We start from the raw sequence: 25641 nt of genomic DNA, 5'->3' as shown, positions 1-25641 counted from the left end.
CTCCTTGTCTTCCCTCACTTCTCCTAGCTACACTTGGTGACTCCTCAATATCTGTAGTTTTATGTAACCTAGAAATAAATTGATCTAAAACATTAAAAATATAAAATGCCCCCACCCTCCCTTTGGTTAAAAACGTGGCCATCTGTCTGCCAAGCAACCCAGCCCACCACTATGCCACCTTCTCCTCCCCACCTGCTGTCTGCACACGCATGGCACCATATGCATCGTTTTGGTCTCTCAGGGGACTGTTGTTACCCAGAGACTGTCCTGTGCCCTGTGGCTCCCCTCAGCACCCCTGTCCTGACTGCTTGTGGCACCTGTGCCCCTGAAGGGATTGCACAGGGAGAGAAGCCACGGCTTCCCCCAGCACTGGCTCTGAACCTGAGAACAGCTTGGGGGCAGCATGAAATACGAACTGTGGTTTACTTCTGCCAAGTGACTGTAATACTGCCACCCTGTCCCAGCCAGTGCTTCCAGCAGGCTGGCGAAGGAAGCAGACAGAAAACTCGATTCCTACCTGCATGAGCTCTGTGACCACATGCTGCAGGGTGATGGTGCAGCTTGAGATCATTCGAACGTCCCTGCAGCCTGGTGATGTTTGCTTTTTCTTCATCTTTAGTAGGGGCAATGAGTAGAGGCTCTATAAATTTCCCAGGAGACAAAAGGAGAAAGAAAATAAGACTGAAGGTAGCATGGGCAAGTCAGAAATGAAGAAAGGGCAGCATTTATTCTGGAGCTGGGTCCGTGTGCTCCCAAGCAGAGCCAGTGCGTAGTCTGTGGCAGTACTGGGTCTGCAGGGGAGCTGGGGGCAAATAACCTGATAAAGCTGTGAGCAGAGAGGCTGGGTATAAAGGCTGCCCTTCCTTCAGAAGGGAGAGAGAAGAATCTGACAAAGGTGTGGATCAGCCAGAGACCTTACAGGCAGAGGGCTACAATTGAATAGGCTTGATTAATTTATTTCAGGAATTGTCAGTTGGGAAACAGATGGGTGAAGCTGAGGCATAGTTTACCAGAGCTGTGAAAAGCTTTTGATATAGTACCCCATTAGAGACTAGGATGTAAGGTCACCAGGTACAGCAGAGTACCCAGTGTGAACGACTCAGCTGAGAAATACAGCGGTTGGCTGGGGACAGCGCCCGGAGCAGGAGGAACAGTGAGCTTACCGCAGAAAAGACCTCAGACAGCACTGAGTGTTATGGGGACAGGTGCTAGGCAGTGGCTGACCACAGCCCCACACGCTGCCCAAAGCTTTATTTAAAAAAAATAATGACATAAATGTGGCTAAGCAGCAGAGGACTCCTTGTTTGCAGCAGCCTGGTGGCTGCTCCTCTCTGCCAGCAGCTCGGGAGCTCACCGTGCGAGAGGCACGGTGCTGGTGGAAGCTGGGCCTCAGCAGCCATCGGTGCCTTAAACCATGGCCCAGCTGAAGGTGCCAGCGAGCAGATAATGAGATTGACAGGGATGACTGTGGACAACTCCAGAAATTTGTCTCAGAACGATGACACGGCCTGTCACCGGGTAGCCCAAGGAGTTAACGTGGCTGTGCTCAAAGTGCCTGTCCCAGCGGTGATCCATCCCGGCCTGCAGAGGCAGATCTCGAGGGTAAAGCCCAGGATCCTCACACGGAGCAGAAGCGATCTCTTCTTCACGTCTTCTCATGGTCCTGCTCTGCTGCTTCGTGAGCTCCTGTCTCCGAGGAGAGGTCCGGGGCCTCCCTTGCCCTCTTACACCCGCTCGGTGTGGCTGGGGAAGGGCAGAGGCCTCAGCGCCCGCCTGTGTCCCCATGGGACAACGGGGCACCACCGGAGCGCGGATCTGAAGGAGCAGGGGAGGGTGGGAGCCTTTAATTTCCGAAAGAAGAAAAGATGAAAGATTTGAAAGATAAATGTTTGCTTGTATATGGTTAAAACCCTGCTTAAAATGCCTCTGTTTTCACCAGCTCTCATTCTAATCCCCCTGGTGCTGTTACTGTGAAGGGAGATGAATAATTCATGGGCAGAGAATGCCTCGCTGGGCCTAATCACCACTTTAATTGGAGGTTTAGATCAGAGGCGGCTAATAGCTCCTACAGCGGGGACTCCGTGTATTGTTGACAGTGAGATCGTTGAGTGCCTTATCGTTGGCCTGTTTCAATTCTCCCAGGACACCACCGCACATAACAGCATCGAGGTCCCCCGATACCGAAGGACACAGACCGCAGGGCCAATTAAATTTATCTGGGAAGAGCTGACAACTTTTTTAAACAGAGGAGAACCGGTGGAAGAATAATAGTGTCACTCCTTGCTGACTGCAGCCTGTCGGAGGCTGGCTGAGCTGACACCGTGGGCATGCTGCCAGCATTTCTTAACGTTCGGGAGTGCGCAAATTGGAGAGAGCTGGAAGGGCAGGGGGAGGGTGCGAGAGGAGAAAGCAGGGATTTCTCCCCAGTTCCACCCCTGAGTTGTGGCTGGTGACAAAAGGAAGGCAGTGCTGAGTTCTGACCCCGTTCTGCTTCAGGTCTCAAGAAAGACAAGAGCTCTGGGGCTGTGCCTCTGGGACCTGCTCAGCCAAGCACCGACCTGTTGGAGTCAGCATGGTGTGTATTTTAACGTGTCAGAGGGCTTGAGAAGCTCTAGTCGTTGCCTTTACACAAATTTTATTAATACTGTCAGGCTCATGTAGCTCTAGTCAATGCTGTGAGCATTTTCAGCCTTTACAGATGTCAATTTCCAAGTTTGTCATTTTTCCTAACTACCGAAAAGACTTCTCCAGACAGAACATAAGGAAACAGCTCCCCACAAGGGGCTTATTTTGCATGTTGGTTTTACTTTAGCCAAATAAGAAATAAATTGATGGAGCTGTACTTGTAAATGCGATCCAAAGCACAGCGTTGTATGGGGGATATGTTGACTTCTCTGTGGCTTCAGATGTGTTTGAAAGCGTTGGCTGATGTTTGACATTTGGTTCTCAAAGACCAAGACCAGAAGCGGTCACTGATGGTTTAGCAGTGCTGCCCATAAATCAGGCCATTGCCTTTCTGCACTGAGGAGGATAGCTGCATACAGTGAAGAAGTATGCTGCAGGAAGGCATCTATCTGATCGCGATTTGAAGGCTTGCAGAGCTGGCAAATCTGTGGCAGTCTGTGGCAGTTCACTGCGCTGGTTATTGCTCCCCTCCATGCGCCTTGTAAGCCTGATTTCATTTACTTGCCATGTCTGCCTGCTGTCCCTTGCCGTGTCTTTTAGCTAGGGTTGAGGCTGTCAGCACATGGTATTTTTCACACTGGTGAAAATGTTCCCATAGAATTCTGGAAGGTGGCTCTGGCAAGCTCGACGTGCAAACATTTGGCTCGTTTTCCATGAATTATAACTTGCTTGGAGTCGTCCTGGAGTCTCATGGCGGGTACCAGACTCTGTTTAAAATACATAAATACCTCTCCACGGCACCTCAGGTGGCACTTAACTCCTGGTGAGAAGAATGTAGCCCACTCTCCCTCCCTGCTCTGCTGCAGTCGCCTGTCTTGGACTTTTGGCAGTGAGTCTGGCCGTGCTAGAGCAGCCTGAGTGAGGCTAATGGAAGGAGGAGGACCTGGCCATCCGTGTTAGCTGACCTACATGCCGAAGGCAATCTCAAGCTGAACAGACACACATCACGGAACTGCCATGTAGCTTCTGTTTATTTCTTGCCAGATTTGCTAATTGTTAGGGTAGTTTCGCTGCAATAAAATCTCACTCCCTCATAGCCCATCTGCTCTTAGCTGATCCTGCAGGGATGCCATAAATCTGGGCTACGACGACACATCTATTTCCATGGCAACTGACCAATGTAGCAAACACTAAACCATGATGTCAGACACCAGACCTCCGGGACTTGAATGGGAGAACGAGACCAGGACACAGAAAATGCCCCTTGAGCCCAAATGCCTGAAATGCAGGTAACGAGGGGCAGGCAGTGCTGGGCTCCAGGTCCTGCTCACCTTGCTCTAGGGACATCCCAGCCATGCTGCATTGGGCTGAGCATGCTGCCTGATGAGCAGAGTTAGAAAGCACCACCAGCTGGATGCTCTCCAGGTGGAAAAATTGATCATCTCAAAATAAAGAGCACACTTCCCAGTTTAACCTGCCCAGCCCTCCCAAGCCACAGGTGGCTCGGTGCTGATGCTCTGTGCCCGGCGCAGGTCTGCACGCTCACTGGGGCTGAGCTCACAGGGATGAATGCCACGAGCCTCATCCTGCCACGAGCCTCATCCTGCCCCAAGAGCCGCCTCGTGCCATTGAGATGCGGAGTGAAACCTGCTGAGCCAGCAGATGCCCAAGACTCGTCGTTAATGCTGTGCCTGAAGCCCCCTGGCAGACAGAGGTTGCAGGAACAAAGCTGCCCCTTCGGCTGGGTTTTCAGATGCCTACTACGAAGAGCATACATGAAAGCAAGGGTGGGAGCCCTGCAGGCTGCAGGTTTGGGAGCTCGTGGTCGCAGGACTGTTTTGGAGCTTAATAGCAGTTGTTTGTGCCACCGTGTCAGATACCCTGGCTTTGAAAATTGAACCCAGTAGAAGAATGTGGTGGTTTTGATCTCTGCCTTCTTCCTGTGATGTTTTCTATACAGTGTATTGATGTCTCATAAAACTGAGATAATCCCTTGCAATTCTTACGCTGCTAAGCCTTTGCCTTCTCTGTCAGGTCCAGGCTATAGAGAAGCAGTGAGCCACTGTACTAATCATTGTGTTCTTTCTTTTCGCATCTTTGTGTAAGTTTCATGGTGCTCTTTTTTTTTTTCTTTTTTCTTTTTTTTTTTAAAGACAGCTTCATTACTGAGCTACGAAGCTGTGCTGATGTCTTCAAAGACTGGCCAAGAGAGGCTGTTCAGGGCTGGAGACACATTTGTTTTCCTAGGCATTTCCAGCACTGCCTGCTCAGCGAACAAACGGAGTATTGCAGCGCCGTGACATTTGCATGCAGACATATGATGTGATCGAAGCCTTCCTGAAGGGTAACCCCCTGCTAGGAAGTTCTTTCGTGCCAGCGCAGGCTGCAGATGCCATGGATAGAAGAGCAGCTGCTCTTTTGCATCCTTTTTGTTCCCCAGGGGCCGTCCACTGCTTCACTCTTGTTCCGTTTCCTTCACAGGTTCTGTGGGGACCCCGCTGCCAGGGGTGGAGGTGTGCATTGCCACCGAGACTTTGAGGAGTGGTGGTCGCTCCTACACCGTTCATGCTCAGGGAGATGAAGACGGCACACAGGTAGTGCTCAGCTGTGTTCTCTGCTGCTTCGCCTCGTATCACAAAACGTTCCCTCCTCCCCAGCCTTTGACGCCTCGAGGAGCAGGAGCGGGGCTTGCCCTGCTGTTATCCCAGGAGCTCGGTGGTGCAGTTTTGAATTTTCTCCTTCTTTTATTCCCGTTATGGCTTAGTATGTCCGTGGTACTTCCTGAGTGTTGTCCTTACTGCGAAGGTGAACGGCATCTGAGAGAGTGCTCCAGCTCCCCGCACGGGGTGGGAGGTGAGGGCAATGGTGCAAGGGCGGTGCGTAATGGTGGAAGAAGTTCATACTGTGTCATACCTCCCCTGCAGGAGGGCTCCAAGGCTTAAAGCTCAGTGGCTGAGGGCTGTGAGAGCTGTGGTGTGGACCTGCTCTGGAAGAGGGGTCCCGGTGGAAGAAGGAAGGTGGCAGCAGGGCCGGGGCAGGACGTACACAGCCCTGCAATAAGCGCATCCGCGGCCCCGGCCCCACTCTGGGCATTTCTGCGTGGTTTGGTACCGACGACATGAAAAATTACCAAATGTCACGTAATGGCTTGCTGGTTCCCCTGTAGGAAATAAACACCTCCCAGCAGCCCGGCCGGCGCAATAAACGCCTGCCGTCTGCTTCAATTATACGACTTTCAGGGCAGGGACCTCTCTCCGTACGCAGGGAGCGCGGTGCACATCTGTGCTCCTCCTGCCCAGATAATAACGAAACTGCCAGCACCGAGCGGGTCCTGGCCGTGGGGGAGCACAGGGCTGTGCTGCAGGGCAGCCATCCCCAGGGAGCGTGGCAGGGCCACGGGTACCTGCGGGAGCCGGTGAGGAGCTGAGCGCCCCGCCAAGAGCTCAGCTCTGAGCCGTCTCTTCTCAGCATCCCTGCGGTTCCCGCGAGGAGCTGATCTCGGTGACGGGGTCAGGCACATTGTCAGGGCAATCTGTGAGGCGTTCACACCTCGCCTGGGCTGCGAGGAACCAGAACCCACCCCCCCCCCTTCCTGCGAGCGCCTGCGTTTGCCAAGGAAATTATTTGCTTAGCTGTAGCGAGAGCCTCACAAGGTCAGCGCCTTCCCCGCTCGTGTTGGGCTGAGGCTTCAGCCTTCTGCTCCCTCCTGACAACATCGCTCAACAGACCTGCCCCGAGCCGCCGGCTCCCCACTCACACCGCCTTTCCCGTTACGTGCCAGGGACGGTTCTGCTTGCCATTATGTGCCACCCCTGGGGCACGTCGCCATCCTGCACAGCGAGGTGCAGACAGGACCCTGGGGACATTGTGGTGGCGAGGTGGGGAGCGTTTCTGCCCCGCCATCCAGTAACTGCGCGAGCTCGCGGCAGGGGACTGATGCAATTTGCAGAGCTGGTTCCTGGCACGCCCCGAAGATCAATAATCTACTTAGCTGAAAGTTTGCTGGATCTCTTTGTGCCTCTCTTCGTTTTTTTCCCTGTCCCTTGATTAGAGTGCTGGATGCCTCCCACCCACGTGCTCCAGCCCTCCGCTCTCCTTGCAGCACCCAGGAGCCCCGTGCTCGCCCACTTCCAGTTCGCTCAGGTTTTCTGGGTGCTGCCGTGCCCACTACCTGCTAATTGTTGCTGCACCCCGGGCTGAGAGCAGCTCTCGGGCGTGCGGTGCAGAGCGAGGTGCCCTGGGGAGATGAGATCCCATCCTTCAAGTGCTCGGAGAAGCGTTTCCTCCCCTGCTTCCCCGGGGAGCCGGGAGGTGTGGGAGCGGGCACTGGGGGACAGCAGCAGCTTCGCCTGCTCGGAGCCACCCCAGCTCACTAAGAAGCAGTCCCTAAACACCAAACCTGACCGTGTAGGCTCAGCAGTACGCGTTTAACCCCAGAGCCTGGGTGCAGCAAGGTGTCAGCGCCCCTCTTTACCCACCACCCCGATGCCTTTCATCTTTTTTCCCCTTAACTTTTTGGAATCTCGGCTCAAGCTCAGGACGTCGCTCTCCCCGTGCCTGGCTCCTGTGCGCAGGAAAGGGTTACAGCTCTCCAGCGCTGAGCGTTTCAGTTTGCTTTGTTCACTGCGATGCATATTTCATACGCTTAGCTTCCCAGCTGGCAGAGGCCTGCAAACCCTGCGAGCTGTTGGGTATTGTCTCTCTCCTTCTTTATTTGTTTGTTTGTTGGCTGGTAGGTTTTCTGGGTTGTCATTTTTGTTGGATTTTTTTTTTTATTTTTATTTTTTGCTTTTCCAAATTGCTCGCTCGCACGAAAGCCAAGCCCCAGTCCCTGACAATAGGGGTCTATCAATAGATAAATGGTTTCACAGCTGTATCTGATGCAGTGCTCCAGCCAGGGCTTTTATGGCGAGTAATTTCCTTGCGATGAGGCTGCGAAGGGAGCCGTGCAGGACGTATGGGTTGCAGGAGCTGGCAGCAGGAGGACGCTGCAGCCACGGGCTTTTCTCCCCCCCCCCCCTCACCCCCCCTCCTTCAAGGTTGTAATTATCTCGTTGTTTATCCATATGCAAGCTGTCGTCCTGGACGGGAACCGGCTCTGCTGCGGCCGTTCCTCCCCACAGCCACCAGCATCTCCCGGCCCCTCCTTCCCGTGCCCCCCACGTCTCCGCCATCTGCCAGCAGCTCGCTGCCGCTCGCCAGCCCCTCCGTGCCAGCGAGCCGCGGGGCTGCCGGTGTGGGGACAGCCAGTCCCTTGCCCTGTATTGGGGCCAGGGCTCCGAGCCGCTGGAGACCCTCTGGAGGGCAGCTCCACCTCGCTCACGGTCTGCTGAGACCTTCCTAGAACCGGCGGGGAGGTGCGTGGTCACCACCGAGCTGCCGGGGGTGTGCGGGGAAAGTCAGGCTTGCTCCAAGGTCTGGGCACCCACAAGGCTCCCATGGGTGCTGTCAGTGTACGTGGGGCAGGTGCCACGGGAGGTGCAGTCACACGGGCACCTCTTGCACAGTTTTTTTCCTCCGTCCATCTCGTCCGTGGGGTGTTTTGAAGCAGCTGGTGTGAGTTGGCTTTTCCCCTGGGCGTCGCATCGCCGTGCTTCCTGGCTGCACTGCGAAATGTTCCTGGCACGTGTGCTGGTCTCTCGACGCTCAGCCTCACCTCCAGCACCCCACCTCCACCTCCCGTCGGGGGCTTGCTGCTGCCCGTGCAGGATGGGCCGTATGGTGCTGAAGCCTTGCAGGATGCTTGCACCTAGGGTCAAATTGTTGCGCGGGACTTGGGTGAAATTCAGGCTGGGCTGCAGACAGTGCCTGATGAGGCTGCCTTGCCACCACGGGGGCTTGCAGGACTTCATCCCGCCACCCAGGGCTTTGCCAGTGTCACAAGCCTTGCCCTCAGGTCATCATCTCTGCCACCAGTAACCACCTCCCAGGCAGGCGGCGTGGGGAGGACGTTGTGGAAGGCAGCTGGGATTAGGTCTGCTGCTTTTCCCCCATCTGGAACCTCAGTCCTCAGGTCATTGGCACAATCCACCTTTGGTAAACACGCACTGCATTTTTCCTGTTTGCTGTTTGCCTCTGCCCTTACTTCTTCCAAAAACTCTTTCCAGAGCCCTCTGAGCGTTGGACTCTGCTTGTTTTGTATACTCCAGCTATGATTGCTGTTTCCCCATGTTCCTCTCATCCCCTCAGTGCCCTGCTTTGTGTCCTGCCCAAGTAATACAAGTCTCTCCGTTTTGTTACCCGGGCTGCTTTCGTTACTGCATAAACATTTGAGCTGTTTCTTACTGACCACATCCAGTTCCTTAGTCAACATAGTCAGTAATTGCATTCCTACTGGTATTTATACTCCTGCCTCCTCTCTGTCTGTCTGATGGTTTCTGTTTGAGGCCGTAGCTGTATTTTTCTTTTTCCTGGTAGTAAAGGTGGAGGTAGATGACGTTAGCACCACGTCCCTGTGTTTCTTGGCTGAAAGCCTTTCTTATCACAGGAGCAGCTTCAATCCCAGGAGACTCTTTCCTTGTGCGTTCAAATTGAGTCCATCTGTCAAGAACAACCCTCCTTCCACGAGTGCTTCCTTTGGGCTAACCTTGGTCACAGCACCCTCAAGCTATCCATTAATCTCTCTATTATCATTTTATGCGTTCATTCCCCCTTGCAGGGGGAGAAGGACTTCCCCCTGGACTTTCCGCTGCCTTGGGATCTCTGTCCTTGGTTCCCTTCGCCAGGCTGGCACCCTGCTTGTCCCAGCATGAAGGACGAGGGGTGGCTTCCTCTCTGTTCCCATCGTGGCTGTTTTCGGTCTTCAGCCCTTCTCTCTATCTCTGTATCAGAGCCGTCTGCCAGTGGATCAGCCTGGGAAGCTGGGGAGTTCCTGTTCCCGTGCTGTGAGACGTGGGATGGAAGCAGCTCTGCCCGTGCAGCCCCTTGCTTGTTTTTTTTTTTGCAGCCTCACCCCTGAATCCCTCTGCTCTGTGGGCTCAGCCCGCGTGCTAAGGAGCTGCGCTCCTGCCTCGTCCCGCGATGTATTTCTCCATCGGGTTGTGGAGGCTGCGGCTGCCGTAGCACATCTCGGAGACGTTTGCTCAAGGACGAGGTGGGGGAGATGCTGAAGAAGACCAGCAGAAGGGGCAGTCTGTGCCCCAGAGAGCTTGCAGCCGGGGAGGAGAGGCAGCGGCCGCCTCGGGGCCACTTAGCACCAGGAAGCAATTAGAGGCTGCTGGGCAGCGCGGCCGTCTGCAGTCAGAGCACGTCACAGCCCTGCTGACCTCGACTTTTAAGTGAGGCTTATGAAAAACGAAGCAGAGGTGGGACACTAATTGAATCCTTGCCTGGCACCCTGCCTGCCCCCGAGCCCGGAATCAGAGCGGGCGCTGCAAGTGCGCGTCGGGAGCCTGCCTCTAATGAACAGAGCCGAGAGAGTGGGAAGATGTGCTGACATCTCGCCTCGTTTATTATCTTCTGAGGCCTGCAAACAAGAGGGATGAGAACAGCAGAGTGGAGAGCTGTTGGCGTTTCTGGAATGGCGTTACACTGCTAATTTATGGAGTTAATATAGATCAAGAAGTTTGGGGTCCGTGGAGCAACGGCAGGGAAGACTGACCTCTCCCAAACCTTGGTTGCTTTCCGTGGTTCTTTTGGAATCATCTGGACTTAATCAGTGTGGTAACTTTTAAAAGTCGGTATTGCCCCAAAATATATACAGTCACTTTTGTTTTCAGTGGAGCAGCATTTGCTGTAAGTAGAGGGTTGGGTTTTTTGAGAATAACTTTCAGCGTTCCAGCTCCGCCGTGCACCAGCCTTGCTTTTAAATTTATAACCTTCCAAAATGAAAAGTAAATTGATTGTGTTATTCCCAGCCCTTTTATAAAAGTTAACATTACAAAAACAGATGTGAAATGTGGCCTTGTAGATTACAGTCTGGGCTTGGGGTTTTTGTTTTTTGCTTTTTTTTTTCTAGCGCTGCGCCGTGTCCCTGAGGAGCAGAAATCTGCCTTTTTCCAGCAGGAGGAAAATTGTTCTGTGTCTAAATTGCCTCCTGCTTGCCTTCTGCAGGATGCTGCAGGACACAGAGCTCATAGTAAAAATAATGCTTTTACAAAAACATGCAACTTAGCAGGGAATTTTTAATTATGAATGTGCATGAGAGATCAGATTGCCTGGTAATTTGGTACTGCGCTACCAAGCCTCGCACCTCGAGGACATCCATTCAAATATGACCCAGGGAGACAGTGATTAAAAGGGGGTGTCGAGCAGATTATTGGTCTCCAGCTTCCTTTTAGGAGGCAGGTAAACACGTCCTCACTTCCGTGGTCCCAGAGGCCCGGACTGGGTGCAGCACCATCCCCTGTGCTGGAGAAGCAGGGTCCCAGCAGGTCCCGGAGCTCCCCTGGGTTTTGTGGGTGCTGAGCTGCTGGAGGCTGCGCTGTGGCAAGGCTCTGCTGTGTCACCAGGGCTCTCGTGGCCACCGAAATCCCCAAGGAGTGAGTGAGGGGTCTTCGGAGGGGCAGAGAACATCTGGAAGTGCTGATGGTGGCTACGGAGGCGGCGAGACGTGGCTCGGCATCCATCCTCTGCCTTCCCCAGCTGTGCACAAGTGCTGTGGTTGATTTGGCTGAGCGTGGCGAATGACAGGGAAAAAATAGGATGTGGGTTCGTAAAGCTAGGGCTTATGGACAAGCATCTCTCCCCAAGCTGCCAGCATTGAGCTGAACAGGCAGAAGTGGCCACGAAAACGGGAGCAGTCGGTGCTGAGCGTGCCCTCAGCTGAGACCATCTCCTGCTGCTCCTCTGGGATTTGTTCCCTTATTTTCCATGCTTTGGTATGGGTTTTAGTTTGCTTCTTCGTTTTAAAAAAGTTACTGCTCTGCGAGAACTGCTAAAAGGGCTCCATCACTTCCATAAACCTCGCACATATAAATTATTGTCTTCTATTAGTCACTTAAAAGGCTGGGTTGCTTAATTATTTTGATTACAGTAATCACTTATTTATAAGGTGGGGAAAGCGCCAAGTATTTCCAAGCTGAGGAGCACGGTACCGGCTGTGGCAGAGGAGGCAGTGTTGCAAAAGCAATTTTCCCCCCCCAAATGTCAATGATTTTGCTTTTTCTCCTTGTGTCAGTGATGGTGCCCAGCCCATGCGTGCTGGGCTCTTCCCTCCTGCTCTGGCAGCCCTGCTGGTGAAGAAAGAGGCCTGTGAAAGAAAACCAGGTTGTGGCTGGGTAGGTGGGGTGAAACACAGAGTGGAGACCCAAGGATAGAAGGAAAAGTGGGGAGGAATGAAAGAAAAATGTTTCAAGACCCGCATGGCATGAAGGGTCCCCGTGTGCTGCCCTCCTGCCACCGCCCCACCCAGCCTTGCGCTTCCCCTCAGCGAGGGCTGTGCCATCCCTGGTGGGCACCCCTAAGAGAAGGTGCTCAGCTCCGCAGCCCTGAGCCTCCGGTGCTCACGCAGGAAAGAGGTTTAGGTAATTATTTTGGGGCTGGGGGAAGGAGAGGTCTGGTGGAAGTTGGCTGTTTCCTCCTGACGCCAACCAGTGGCATCCTGCTGCTGTTTCCAGCCTGAAGAAGGTTTTTTTTTTTTTTTTTTTTTTTTTTTCTCCTACAAGCGTGCCTGTCTTCCTCCCCGCTCTATCAGTCTAATAAAAAGTTATTACCTCTCCTTACAGACCTGCCTTTCAACTTTCGCTCTTTGTCTCCCACATGTTTCTGCTCAGGCATTTGCCGTGCCTCCCCTCCTTCCCAGCGAAAGCCGTGCTGCCGTACGTCTGCCTCCATAAAAGCTACTAATTCCATTACCGTCCATTAGAAACTCCTCTCCTGCAGCTCCCGGAGGAGAGGGGCACAGCACAGATCAGAGACCACAAGAAAACAAATGGCCACTTTGAACAAATCACAGGGCTGCTTGCCAAGTGGGGATTCCCAGCTATTTACCAACCACCCTCGCTTCCTGCTAATGAAGAGGTAAAATGGAAGCAGCGAAAACATGCAGTTTATAATCACCCAGATTTATTCCTTCAAAGGGTTTATTACAACCTTTTATTTCCATGCGTGGAAAATGTAATCGTATCTAGCACGCCGGCTGGCCCAGCTCAACTCTCCGAGTGCATTTTGCAGCGGAAAGCTCTCGAGCAGCAGCAGCCTGCCAGGGCACGTGGGGGCTCTCTGGTAAAGTTGCTCGAATGCATTAAAGCAGTCGAAACATGCATTAAAATGTGGCACTCGGAGACCAGGATATCTGTGCAATTAGCAAGCTGATGCTTTCAGCAGCTGCTTGTGACGCGGTTCCAGTGTATCAACAACGGGGACCGCTGAGATTTGGAGGAGAAAGGAAACAAACCAGCTAGCCACACCGCTGCCGCAAAAACGCCCGCTTCCCTGCCTTGCAGCGGGCTGGCTGGGTGCGTACACGTGGTCCTAGCAGGGATCAGAGGCAAGAGGCTGTAGCAGAAAAATGCCTCGAACCCTGAATTTTTACTGATGCTGTTTTCAGGCAACCCAGGCTGCTGGCACCGGGGTGGTTCGCGTCCTCTCCGCTACGCTGGGGAGCAATGCCAGTGACATTCGGAGTTCAGCGAGCAAAATCCTATTAAGATAACGTCACGGCCTTTCTGTTTTACTGTTTGCAAGCCAGCCATAACATCATTAAATTACACAACAGGGAGGTGCCTGCTGCCAAGGAGCTCTGCTCTAGATAAGACGTGGGTTGAGCCTCTGCCAAAATTTGACTCGATCTGACAGGAAATTTGGAGCTCGTTCAAGGTTTGATTCACAGCAGAAGCAGCGGCGCGCAGGTAAACGCCGTGCAGGATTGGTCCCCGGGGCAGCGGCGGTGCCGTGCCCTGCCTTGGGGGCATGGAGGCGTTCGGCATGGCCACATTTACATCTCTGCTCACCTTCAGCGAGACATCAAATCTGGCAGGGGCTGTGGAGGAATCTGAGGCAGCTGTTGGCAGGTCCTCGCGGGCGCTTACCTCTGCTGCCCCCCTTCCCAGCACTTTCTGGGGAGCCGGAGGCAGGCTGGCGGCTCCAGGGACTGGTGCTGACAGCTCCAGGGACCGGTGCTGGAGCTCACACTGGTGATTAAAATGCCTGCGGTGTGAGGAAGATTTCATAGTGAATTGTCTCCAGCCGGGGCGCGGCGGGTGGGGTGCACCAGGGATTGCTGGAGAGCGCACGGGGTGGGATCGGCCTGGGGAGAGTTCAAGGTGTGCTTCCCAAAGGGCAAAGCTGAAACTGGTGGCACTGGGCTCATGGAATTGCTCGGGGAAGCTGCTTGGTTTGTGGTGCCACGGCCAGGCCAGCAGGAAAAGGAGGGAGAGGAAACGGCCACACGGCAGAAGAGCTGGCAGCCACTGCGGCAGCGCTGGCAGCCTGCCTGGCGTGTCCCATGCGCTGCGGCTCCGACGTGTCCTCTGGGCTCTGTGCCTCGTGCCCCTTTGCCGATGGGGGTGCCGAGGTTTGGCCCTGGGCTCTCTAGACCCCAGGGGTTCCTGTGCCCATGCATCGTCTGGTCTTCAGGCTCCCTCTCCAAGGTCCCCTGGGGCGCCCCGGTCCGGCACCATCCTCAGCTTGCCGTGGTCCAGCCGAGCTCCCCTTGTCAGCAGTAACGAGCTTTTTATCCTGCAGCACCTCCAGGGTGGTGGAGATAGTGCCCAGCGAGGACTCTGGGGGCTCGCTCCGGCTCCTGACGTGCTGAGGCATTTAAGGAAACAGCGATTCTGCGGAGTGCCTGGGCTGTTTGTGCAGAAAGCCCCGTGTCACCGTGTCCTCCAAGACAACACATCAGGACGACGTGACTTAAAGCACAAACGGTACCTTAGAAGCAGCTTTTTGAGCGTTTTCTGTTAGGAAAGCTTTGTTCCCATCAAAGACTGCGGAGATACAAAGCCTGCCCTGCTCTGTGGTTCCGCTTGGTGTTCCAGGACTGCTGTTACTGGTTTCCCTCGTGGCCCTGTTCCTGGCACCGCTCGCTCCAGGGTCCCAGAGGAACCCCGTCGGTGCTGCAGCAGCTCCAGTGCAGAGTGGCTGGGAGCTGCCGCTAGGTGCCTGCTCCGTGAGGGGCTGGAGCAGCTCTCGCAGTGACCTCCTCTCACAGCAGGGGTTTTTGCACATCTTCCCTGCAAAGGACCTGAGGTTAACACGGTCCCACGGGCAGTGCTACACCCGTGCCGCTAGTGCCTCGTCTCCCAGCCCAGGAATTGCAGAGCAGTGTACGTGCGGGAGGGACGAACACCGTGCCATGTCAGGCAGGTCTGCGACCTTCCCGTGAGTCTCTAGTTTCCATAACAGCAGGATATTCGGTTCTGTTGCCATAGAAAACCAGCCCGTGCAGGTTTGCAGGGTGCTGAGCTGTCACTAGAGCCGTTGCCTCGCAGTGAGCCCGAAAGAAGCCGTGCGTCCCGGAGAACAAATCAGATGGTGTTTCCTGCCACCTCCTCGGAAAAAAAAAATAGTGTCAGATTGACAGTTTGGGGAAGCGAAGGTTTCTCTCTATCAACACAGCAGACAGCAGGATGTCGGAGTCGCAGGAGCGTGCCTCGTCCCGCTGCCTCCTCCTGCCTGCAGGAGCACGGTGCTGAGCCCCCAGGGGCCCGCAGTCAGCCCGCGAGGGGCACGAGGCGCTCGTGCTGCCACCGTCAGCATCCAATCTCCCACCTGCTGCGGGACAGCCATGACTTTTAGCCTGTAGTAACCCGTTTTCTATTTCTGGAAGAGCTGGGGAGACCAAACCCCACCAGCTGGTGAAGCAGCTCCCCGGGAAGCTCAGTTTTGGCTTCACTTCGGTGCTCCTTCTGGGTTTGCCTTCCCCTCGCCACGCCGCAGCCCGTTTCTGCAGCGGCAGGGCTGTTTGTGCTGCCTCCCCCGGGAACGGCAGGGGTTCTCCCCGCTGCCAGCCCGGCCACAGGTTGCCGCAAGGGCCAAGTGCTGCAGCTGGTGGCCGGCGTCCCTGGCTGCTACTCCCAAGGCTGAGCCAGCCACTAACCCTTTGCTTGCTGCTGTCACGGCTAGATGCACAGGGCTGGAGGGCAGCAGCGCTCTGGGGATGGGACATGTCCTTGTCTGGGATGTGGGGGTTTTTTAGGGTGCAGTCTCCGTGGCCTGCTCTCATCCGTCCCCTAATTGCCATGGGAAGGGACGGTCTTGCCACAGAGACAGCCACAGGGCTCCCAGTGGGGTGCATGCCCCGAACAGGGTGCCTGGAGGGTGCAAACCGTGGTACCAGCCCTGCATGCTGCGTGCCGCTGATGCCCTTCCAGCATCCCTCTCCTTGCACCACGCTTGGCTCCAGGGCAGCGAGCGGGGCCAGGGGATTTTTGGGGCTGCCGCACGGGTTGGTTTCCCTGGCAGAATTCGCTCTCATTCCCTCCTGGCTTGTTGCAGGTGACTCCGGGTTTTGAAGGCCAAGAAGGGGAGCTGCTCGTCAGGGGGCCCTCGGTGTTCCGCGAGTACTGGAACAGACCCCAGGAAACAAAAGGCGCTTTCACACCCGACGGCTGGTTCAAAACAGGTACTGTGCTGCTCTGCCCACGGCGTCTGGACGAGGGAGGTCGGTTGTTTTCTGTGCTGGGTCTGGAGAACGGGATCTGGGTTCACGTCGGTTCTTCATGTGCACTGTCCCTAATTATTCAGCCAGGGAACGGGGGATGTTCGGGGCTGTTTGCTGGAAACGCAGCACACCAGCATCGTGCTTCCTGGGGACTTGAGCCCTACGCACCTGACAGCAGGTCATGGTGTGGCTCAATTTAAATGAGCTTTTTGGAGGAGAATCACGGTGAGTGTCCTCAACAGGGAAGCAGTTTGGGAAAGTGTCAGAATTGCCAGGATGTCGCGTTTTGAAATTTTTCAGAGTGAGAGGTCTGCGTCTTCCAAATAGAGACCTTTTGTTTTGAATCTGGGGCTCATTTTATTTTTACATGGTATGTTTCTGAAATGCAAAGGAATTTTTTTTTACTGGGTGTTCCTGGGATTTGCCTTTCCCTTTGGACTGGGAGTGAGGAACATTTTTCAAATATTTTATGTTTCTAGGGACGGGAACACCTCTGGTGTTTGATTCCTTCAGATCAAATTTCACCAGATTTCACCAGAAGATAATATCCTAGTAGTAACAATACGTATTGCAGTGCACCTTGGTAGATTTTATCAAATGTTTGCAAACAGAAAAAAAAAATCCTGTTATGATCAAGCTCTGCTGGCAGCGGGTGTAGCCCCGACTGCCCTACCTGCAGCAGCCATGGCTGGGGCGGCAAGGCCTCAGAAAAGAACTAAGGCTGATCCTGTCCGTAAGGTGGGATAACAAATTCAAGAGGATACTGTGCTGAAGGCTTTTCCCAAGCGGAACAGACGTGACAGACCATGAATAAGTGATGTGCTTTGAACTACGCCTCCCGCTCTGTGCACAGCGCGCCGCATGCAGCGCTAGAGCTTGGCCTCCTCGGGCAGAGGTTCCCGTCCCCCGGGACAGCTCTGCGATTCGGATTAAATTATAAACTAGCCCCGTGCCCACAGCAAGCGTGGCGGTGCCCTGAGGTGGCTCTGCAGGCTCTGGTCCCGGCGTTTGAGCGGTCGGTTCGTATCTCTGGCCACCTTTCTTCCTGATGCCTCTGCCACAGGCCACGAGCGGTTTGGACGCTGGGATAAACGCCCACAGCGCGTCTGTCTGGCGGTGCTGATCCCAACCGTCCCCTAATCTTGGGAGTGCAGGAGGGTGGGATGCCTGATGATGGCCCAGCCTTCACGTACAAGCAGCCCTGCCTTTCCCATTCCCCTTTTACCCCGCGTTAGCAGTGCCATCAAGCCAGGAGCACCAGACTGGATTTCTGATGCCCGCTTTGTAATCGTATTTATGGACAACTCGTGACGACGCCGTGATTTATTATCACTGCTGCTCTGAACCAGACCCGGGGCTGCCCTGCCAGGGTTGTCACCACAGGTCCCGATCCTGGGCCAGGGCCACATTTGGTGCTGGAGCATGGGCAGACAGCGCCGGGTGCGGGGCAATCAGCTCTAAAAATTTTTGTAGTCAACACTCCTGATGAATATTTCAGATGCAAAGGAATAGCATGCATTAATTATTGCAAAGAGATGTCTTTAGGAGAAAATGATTTTGAAATTCAGTTTAATTTCATTGTAATGCGCTGCAAACAGGAAGGGAGTATGTGTGTTTAATTGGCTCTCGGGGGTAAGGCCTGGAAGATGGCATGCCTTTGTCACAGGCCATTAGTGATACAGACTGCATAATGAGAGAGTACAATCAGCTCACAGCTGCCGGCTCCTACGGGGAGAGAATGATATTAAATAGAAATCAGTATAAATTAAACTTAACCCTTTCGCTCGCCGAGCGGAGCCGCAGAGCTGGGGATAAAGAGGGGAGCGGAGACACTCGCCTGGGGCTGGGGACAGGTCGGAGGGTGCTGAGGACACACCGCACAGGCAGCCTCTGGTACCCCTGGTAGCAGCCTCGGGAGGAGGACAGCCTCTTCATTCTCTTCCCCACCCCATTCCCCTCTCTTTGCCTTTCTTTTTTTTTTTTTTTTTTCCCTCTCCTGACTGCTTGCTCCATCTTTGCTCACTGCCAGGCTGACAGGGCTGCTTTATTCCAAGAAAAAAAAGCTGGTGGTGCTGAGTGAGACCCATCAGCTCGCCCTGCCTGCCCCCAGCGCTGCTGGCAGCCTTCAGGGATGGGTGCTGCCTCTCCCTCGGGGGTCTCACACGTGTGTGGTGGTGAGAAGCCACCTCACACAACCACAGAGGCTGTGGTGTGCAATAACCAGCTGGTGCTGCCCGGGACCCGGGGGGTGAATTAGCCCACATTCAGCAGAGGTGGTTAATTTTGGAGAGGAGACCAAGCTGGCAGGGTACAGGTCTCCTGCACTCCCCAAGGACAGAGGTGCACGTGCTCAGCTGCGGCAGGAATGAGATTTGGAGAGAGCGAACTTGGAGGCAGCGTGGATAACTCCCCGGCTGTAATTTAGCACTCTGCTGATTGCTAATGGCACTCCGAAAAAGCAGCGGGTCAGCAAATGAAGAGTAATTACCGCAAGGGAACCACGAGCGCTGCTCGTGCTGCGCCTCGTGGTGCCTGTGTCACCAGAAAGGCTGGTGGCTGCTGTGGCACTGCGCGGAGACAGGGCACAAGGGCAGGGTGCCCGGCGGCTGGGAAGGCCCAGGGCCATACGCAGGGCACGTATTACTGCTTTTCCTGAGCGTAGGCAGCCTGGGGCTCTACCTGGGCACTTGCGCTCAGAGTTTGCACACACAGAGCCAAGAACGCGTCACCGGAGCTCGTTCCCTCCTTTGCCTTTGTGATTTGAGTTCACCCAGGAGCCCTGAAGCCCGGGTTGCAGCAGAAGGCCTGGTTCTGACACCGCGCAGTGCTGCAGGAGGCTCTCAAACCAGCTGCCTCTGTGCGCACAGCACCCATCCTGCACGCCCTTGCTCTCAGGTGCCCTGCTTGCTGCAGCCTGCGAGGGGGCTGAAATTCCACTGCAAAACCAGGCCTGCAGCCCCTCGAGTCTCCCACCCGAAACCTCCCCCCCCGCGGAAGATTTGCACGGCAGGGCCACGACTCAGCTGGCAGGTCCTGGTCCCCAGCCAAGTCCTCGTGCCGGGGAGGGCAGCCGAGGGCACGTTGTGTCACTGCTGGGTGCCCCCCTTCTGCGGGCAGCGACCTGCCTCCCCCATCGCCTCTTCCTCCCCTTCCAGGCGTGCTCCCGCAGTGACAGGTCATGCTCAAAACTTGCAAACCACCTGAAATGTTGTTCCATCAGGTCATTTTCCAGGCTGCCTTCTGCAGTTTCAGACTCACAAAGGGATCTTTCATTTTTAAGTCCTCTCTGGCTGCAGACCATCTATTTCCCGGTACCTTCCTCAGGCCAGTTCTGTTTCTGGTTGCAGTTCCTGTAAATCAAGCTATCGTGTGTTATTTCAGAAAATATATGAACCAAAATAAAAAACAGGAGAGCCAGCACTTCCATGGCAGCAGTCATTTTCTTTTTTGTTTGACAGCTCTTTTATTAAAATCTCTTTTCCTCCCACGAAACCGTCTTACCAAAGGAAGCGACATCAGGTTGAGCACTGGGGATGGCCATTCCCTCCGTGACAGGAGGAAAAATAAATGGGGCAGGCTCTGGCCGCCAGCACTCTCACACCCTGCTCTGCTGCTGGGGAGATCTGGGAGAGACGAGGAGCTCAGTGCAACAACTGCAGACCTGTGTTTCCTCCCCCTCGGGACCAGAGGCAAACACCACGTGTGTCTCGAGCAGGAGTCTGTGCAGATCCCTCTGCAAACGTGCCCACTCTGTGCCTGCAGTTAGAGGAGGAACAAATGTATGTGTATGTATTACAGGAAGAAAAGCAGCATGATGCTGCCGTGACCTTTTGATGAATTCAAGATCTCAGCTCTTTTGAGAAGCATCCGAACTCCTGGTGTGGCATCGGTGATTTACTGTTGCTCCCTTCCCCTTTATTTCCTTGGGTTCACACCATCGTCTGCCTATCTCTCTGTGGCTCTCATTTCCATTCGAGTGAATTTGATTATTTTTATTGTATTAATGCTGTTGACAGAGCTGCTTAGATCAAAGTCCCCTCCAGCCATTTCCAGGGAGACTGCTGGGTATCCACCTGCTGTCCGACAGCGCCGAGCCCTCAGAGGGTGAGGCAGACCCGGAGGAGAAATGCCCGCAGCCGTCTGTCTGCTGTGCTGCGACCCCTTTGCAGCTGTCCTGCGAGGCAGGAGGCGATCTCAGAGCAAACCTGGGTGCCCCTGAGCCATCGCCGAGCGCACCCCAGGAGCAGGAGGAAGGCAGCAGACAAACACCAGCTTCCAGCACCGCGGTCATCCCAATCCACAATCATTGTCTTTCTATCCCATCGTATCGCCAGGCTCTGGCACTGTCAGATTGAGTTTTTTGGCACTGTCAGATTGAGTTTTTCCTGCCCAGGAGGCAGTGCTCTTCAGGCAGCAAGCTGCTTGTAGCCATGAGCAAGGGGACGGAGGATTTGGGAGCCTGGTGGATCTGCAGGAGCTGCGTGATGCCCGAGCGCTGCCTGTCTGCCCCGGTGCTCTCCCGGCTGCACGGGGCAGGCAGGGCGCTTCCTGCAGAGGAATCTGGCAGCACGGTGGTGTGCTCAGCGGGGAATGACAGGATCAGAGAGCAGCCTGCTCCCCCAGGGAAGGCCAGCTTCCATTCACGTTTGCCCATACATCCAGAAAATTAGAATCTGGTGTATTCAGGGAGATTTATTTTCAATTACAGGTTAAGGCTGAGACATGAAATAGCACCAGGCTTGAAAGTAGTGCATAAATCCTGCAACAAATCCATGTATCTCAGCTCCATATAATAAGATTTTATTGATTGCTATATTGTATCTGTCAGAGTAAAACTCTCTTAATGCATGCATCAGGATGGAGAAGATAGAAAGCTTGTTGGTCGCAGAATCTGATTCAGGAATCAATGCACTTTGATTAATATGTCGTTAAGAAAGTAAGAGTTATTTAACTTGTTTGATGCACATCTCAAAATGATGACTCATATCTTTTAAGTTTCTGTCTTTAAGCCGCACTTAAAAAAACAACTTTGTGGCTGTTTTTCCCATTGCTAAGTCCTGTTTTATCACTGAATTTGGGCTAGATCCCTAGATTTGGGATCCCTAGATTTGGGCAGGTCACGAAAGCACCAGGCTCACTTTAACCAGAATTCCTGTTGCCCAGAAGACTTCCCACATGCCACTGTCGCAGGCTGAAGAGCAGGGTAGACCTTTATTTCTATATCTGTATTCCTTCTGGATTTCTGCAGTGAAAGAAGGAGCTCCAGGAAAAAAAAAAAAAAAAAAGAAAAAGAGAGAAAATCATCTGGAGTATGACATCACCAGGAGACATGAGAAGCACCCATCAGTCCTGGCAGCCTTTCAAATGCTGCCAGGCTTGGGCAGCAGCACGCTGCGTGTGTGTGCTTGCTGCAGACACCTTTCCCTCAGCTCAGGCCTCTCGGCCGTGCTCCACGAGCTCAGGCAGCCAGGAAAAACCTCGGTGTAGCTGGGGGCATTGTGCGGAGCGCTGGGGCTTGTGGCGCTGCTCCTGCTGCAGCCACGAAGCCCCAGGCAGGTGAAGAAGCCCAGCGACTCTCAGGCTGGCTGCAGGGACCTGCTCGTGTCTGCCTGCTGCCTTCGGGCTGAGCTCCTCGTGGGCAGAGGGGAATGGCCCCAGCTCAGAACCCACGTGGTCCTCGAGCATTACGTTAGGGGAGCCAGGAGCTGGCCTTGTGTTCCTAGCTGGAGAGCTCTGCTGGCCCCAGGATCCTTGTCATTCTCAGCCCTGGCTCTTTGGAGATTTCCACCCCACCACTTCTGGTGGAAAAGGCAAAGCTGCCCACGGTTTTCCAGCCCAAAGAAACCTGGTGTTTGTAAGAAACCCCTTGGGCTGTTAATGGCCAGACCCGTTCCTGCATTCAGGCTGGCCCCCCCCACCCCATCTGCAAGGAGAGGGGCGGCAGCAGCAAGCAGCCCCCACCCTGTCCCTCTGGCACCGACTTTTGTACCTGGCACTTTCCTGTCTCCAGAGACAAGCAGGTGTTTCCCTGCCAAGGGAATTGCTTACATTTGTGGGAGCAGCACTGACACCTGAAACAGAAATATTTTAGCCTGATCAAGGCAGGTTATAAATAGAAATGCATCTAATTAGCATCCTAATCTGCAGGTTTTCTGTTTGTTTGCAGTGTCTCTCCTAGTCATAAATTCAGTTAATGCAAATTCTATTTTTAAAAAAACGATGCCTTAATTATAATGTGCTGCAGATGATGTGACTTATCGGCTCAGTAAGCCCATCGGATGAAGTGCTGGCTCCCTCTGAGGCTGGGTTTAAGGAGCTTCTTTTTAAGCCATGCTGTAGTTTAAGCCCGTGAGTCAGGCGTGATGGCAGCGAGGCACTGTGCGAGGCTCTGTCTCCTCTTTTCAGTGATGTGACCGAGTGTTTGAGCTGAAAAGCTGTGGGAGCTGGAGGCAGGGAGGAGGTGTGCTCACCTGCTTCATTTCTTAGCAGCTTGTAAGTTGGACCCACAAATGAAGGGACATGAAAGGACAACAAAAAAAATCCCAGGCATCTCCCAAACACATCTCTGTGTGCTGCTTAGGAAGGATATTCCACTGGGTCTGCATGGGACAGGGCCAGAGGCTGCAGGCACCCACGGAATAAACTCATGCTGCCCGGTGAAGTCAGGCCAGCAGCGAGGTGGGCTCACATTACGACCCAGTCCTCAATTAAAAGGTGTTCCTATAAGTAAAAGCATAAAGATATTTATTCCTTCTTCTTGAGCTGTAAGGAGACAACATTGTCAGGTTTGCCTGATGGTTGGAAGTCGAAGGATCATTCGAACACAGTGAAATGCAGCCCGTGTAATTCCTTGACTGCTTGCAAGACTGATGTTTTCAGCAGTTCAGAGCGACTTTGGATTTTTGTAGCTGTAAATGAGAGCAGCTTTTGGCACAGAATTTGTTTACTCTCCTACAAAGCCCTGCTCTAGTTTTATCAAACGTTGTGGATGCCAACCACACACTTTTTTGAGAACCTCCAGTGCACAGAGTCCGATTTCCAGTGGCATGGAGCGATTGCTCCCCACCTGAAAGTCCGTGGGAACAGCAGATTCCTGCAAACTCCAGGCTCTGCTCTCAGCACCTTCTTGCTGTTACCTTTCAAGGTGTGCCGTGGTGGTGCTGCTCCAGCAGCAGGGAGGGAGAGGGGCTCATTCATGACTGTGGGGAGTTTCCCTTCCCATCCCTTCCCATCCCAGGAATTAACGCAGGGAATCCTGTCCACAGCTCCAGCTGGGCTCTACTGTGGAGACTTCAGGCTGAGCCTGTCAGATCTAGCAAGAGAACTGCAAGCTCACAAGTGGGTTAAGAGGGGGAGTCGGTTGTAGCAGGAGAGAGCTCAGGATGTGGGGAAGAAATGGGCTGAACAATCATCTTCCTCGTGGTACTTGGCAGGCCCTCCTGGATCATTGGCAAAGCTTTTGTTCAAGTGGCTACTTACTGCTGTATAAATAGCGTGTCTCCTCCAGGGCAAATTAAAAACCCCGTAGGGAAAGGTCAGCGTCAAAGCATCTGAGCGAGATCCCTGAGCAGTCAGCAGAGGTCAGGACGTGGTCCCGTTGCAGGCGGTGTCAAAACGCCTCTTGACGTGAGCGTGGCTGGAACGGTGCCCCAGGGATTTTCACTGGATCCGCGCTCGTGGTTCAGGCACCGGGCACAGGGAGATGAGTGTTTGTTGTGTCTTCACTGTCACACCGAGCTGTGACCACGGGACTTTGGGAAGTCCTTCAGCAGGAAGGGTGAACGCTGCTGAGCTGTCTGCAGCGCTGACCGAGGGGGTGGATTTACGGAACTCCGGTGGAGAGCTTTGGGGTAGGAAAGGAGTAAGACAGAGACAAGATTTTGAAGTGATCACCCAAAATACAAACTGTTTACAGGTTTGCAGAGGCCAGCCTGGCCACTCAGTGCTGCCGAGAAGAGCTGGTGGTGTGTGCAGAGGTGGAATTGCCCTACAGAAGCTTGGTGAAAACACACCTTCTTTCCACCTGGCCCATCTATCATTTTTCAGCCTTATTTGTGTCCCTGGCTTTCTCTCGCTCCTCATTTGTCTTGTTTCCTGTTGCTTGAGGCACTCTGCTGGTGCCCACACGATCTGTTTAGCTTGCTGAACACTTTTGGCATTTGGTTTACATAACCCAGCCTCGCCGTCAGCGGAGCACAGAGCAGGGCAGTGGAATTGCACAAACTGATTACAGGATGAGCCGGGCAGTCAGGGGCCCGATTTCCTTTCCACAGCCCAGGAAAGCGAGGGCTCGTTTTCAGCACGCATAACTCAAGACCAAGTGCTGCTAAGTGGTGACTTTTTTTGTAGGTGTTTGTACTTCAGGCTGGCGGTAACGCTTGAAGAAGGGCTGAGCATCTCTTCTTTGAGCATCTCTGGCACGTGCTGCTCCGTGCCCGCTCTGTTAGCCGGGACAGAGCATCCTAGGACGTGATCGCTCCAGGCTCTTTCCTTTCCACAAGTCATCCCTGTGGGTTTCGCTCGAGACAATTGAGAACATATTTACTTATGACTAATGGTATTATGCTGTAAGCAAAAGTATGGGCTCCTGGATAGTTAAGCAAACAATTTAAGGCAGATATCCTTCCCCACATCCCACCGCTGCCTCTCTTAGTCAACATCCTCCCATTGTTATCTCCGCTTTATTTAATAATTCGTCTCATGAGAGACTGGGACGGGTCACCGCGCTGAAAAGAAGAGGTAGTACTGTCTTTGGCTGAGGTGTAATTGATCCCTCAGCTGTTCTGCAGAGGGCAGAAGCCAAAGCAAAGGGGTTTAGTTTAAGGTTTTTATTATTACAATTATTATTTTTAGCCATGCACGCATGGCTGCCGTGCTCTTCAAAGTTCCACCAGCTGAGTGGCAGCCGTGTTCAGCTGGGCTGCCACACCTTGGAGCACTTACTTATTTATTACTCTTTGAGTTTTCTTTTTCATCTTGTTGTCTGCAGGGATTTCTATAAATATTTAAATGCTAATGTGAAAAAACGTTTTTCATTTTTACTTACCCATTTTCTTTTCTGGCTTGTCCTCTGGGCAAACCCATCTGCAGTAATTCTGGCTGTAAGCAGCGGGGGGGGCTCCCTCCGCCCAACCTACTTGTGTCATATCAGTCACCCATGAGTTCCTGCTAATGACGAGTGAACCTACAAAGTCTTGGCTGTCTGGCTTGCAGGAGCGTTCAGAGGTTTGGCTGTTTTATCTGCTGCTTTCCGTTACGGAGATGTGGTGCCCTCAGAGCAGGGCGTGCAGCCGAGGTCTGGTGGTGGCGGTGCAAGAGCCACGGCGGGCTGGGGAGAATGGGCAGTGAGGTCTTTGGGGACCAGCTGATAGAGCTGGGCAGCGTGGACAAGTCCCTTCGGTAGGTCCAAGCACCAGAAACATCCCACCACCCAAAACAGGGACCATCCTGGGTGTCTCAGTGAGGCCCAT

General features: G+C 53.8%; 1 protein-coding gene across 2 annotated transcripts in view; it reads left to right on the top strand.

The window, feature by feature from the left end:
• ACSF3 (acyl-CoA synthetase family member 3) overlaps positions 1 to 25641 on the top strand; it is a 58505-nt gene that overhangs the window by 16714 nt on the left and 16150 nt on the right. For both annotated transcript variants that reach the window (XM_035566312.2, XM_035566311.2), the window contains 2 exons: positions 5107 to 5219; positions 16006 to 16132. In XM_035566312.2, the coding sequence (XP_035422205.1) occupies positions 5107 to 5219; positions 16006 to 16132 (240 nt within the window). The remainder of the gene's footprint in view (positions 1 to 5106; positions 5220 to 16005; positions 16133 to 25641) is intronic.

Source organism: Cygnus atratus, chromosome 12 (assembly GCF_013377495.2).
Source record: "Cygnus atratus isolate AKBS03 ecotype Queensland, Australia chromosome 12, CAtr_DNAZoo_HiC_assembly, whole genome shotgun sequence".
NCBI classification, from domain to species: Eukaryota; Metazoa; Chordata; class Aves; order Anseriformes; family Anatidae; genus Cygnus; species Cygnus atratus.
This window is presented reverse-complemented; position numbering and strand designations above follow the sequence as displayed.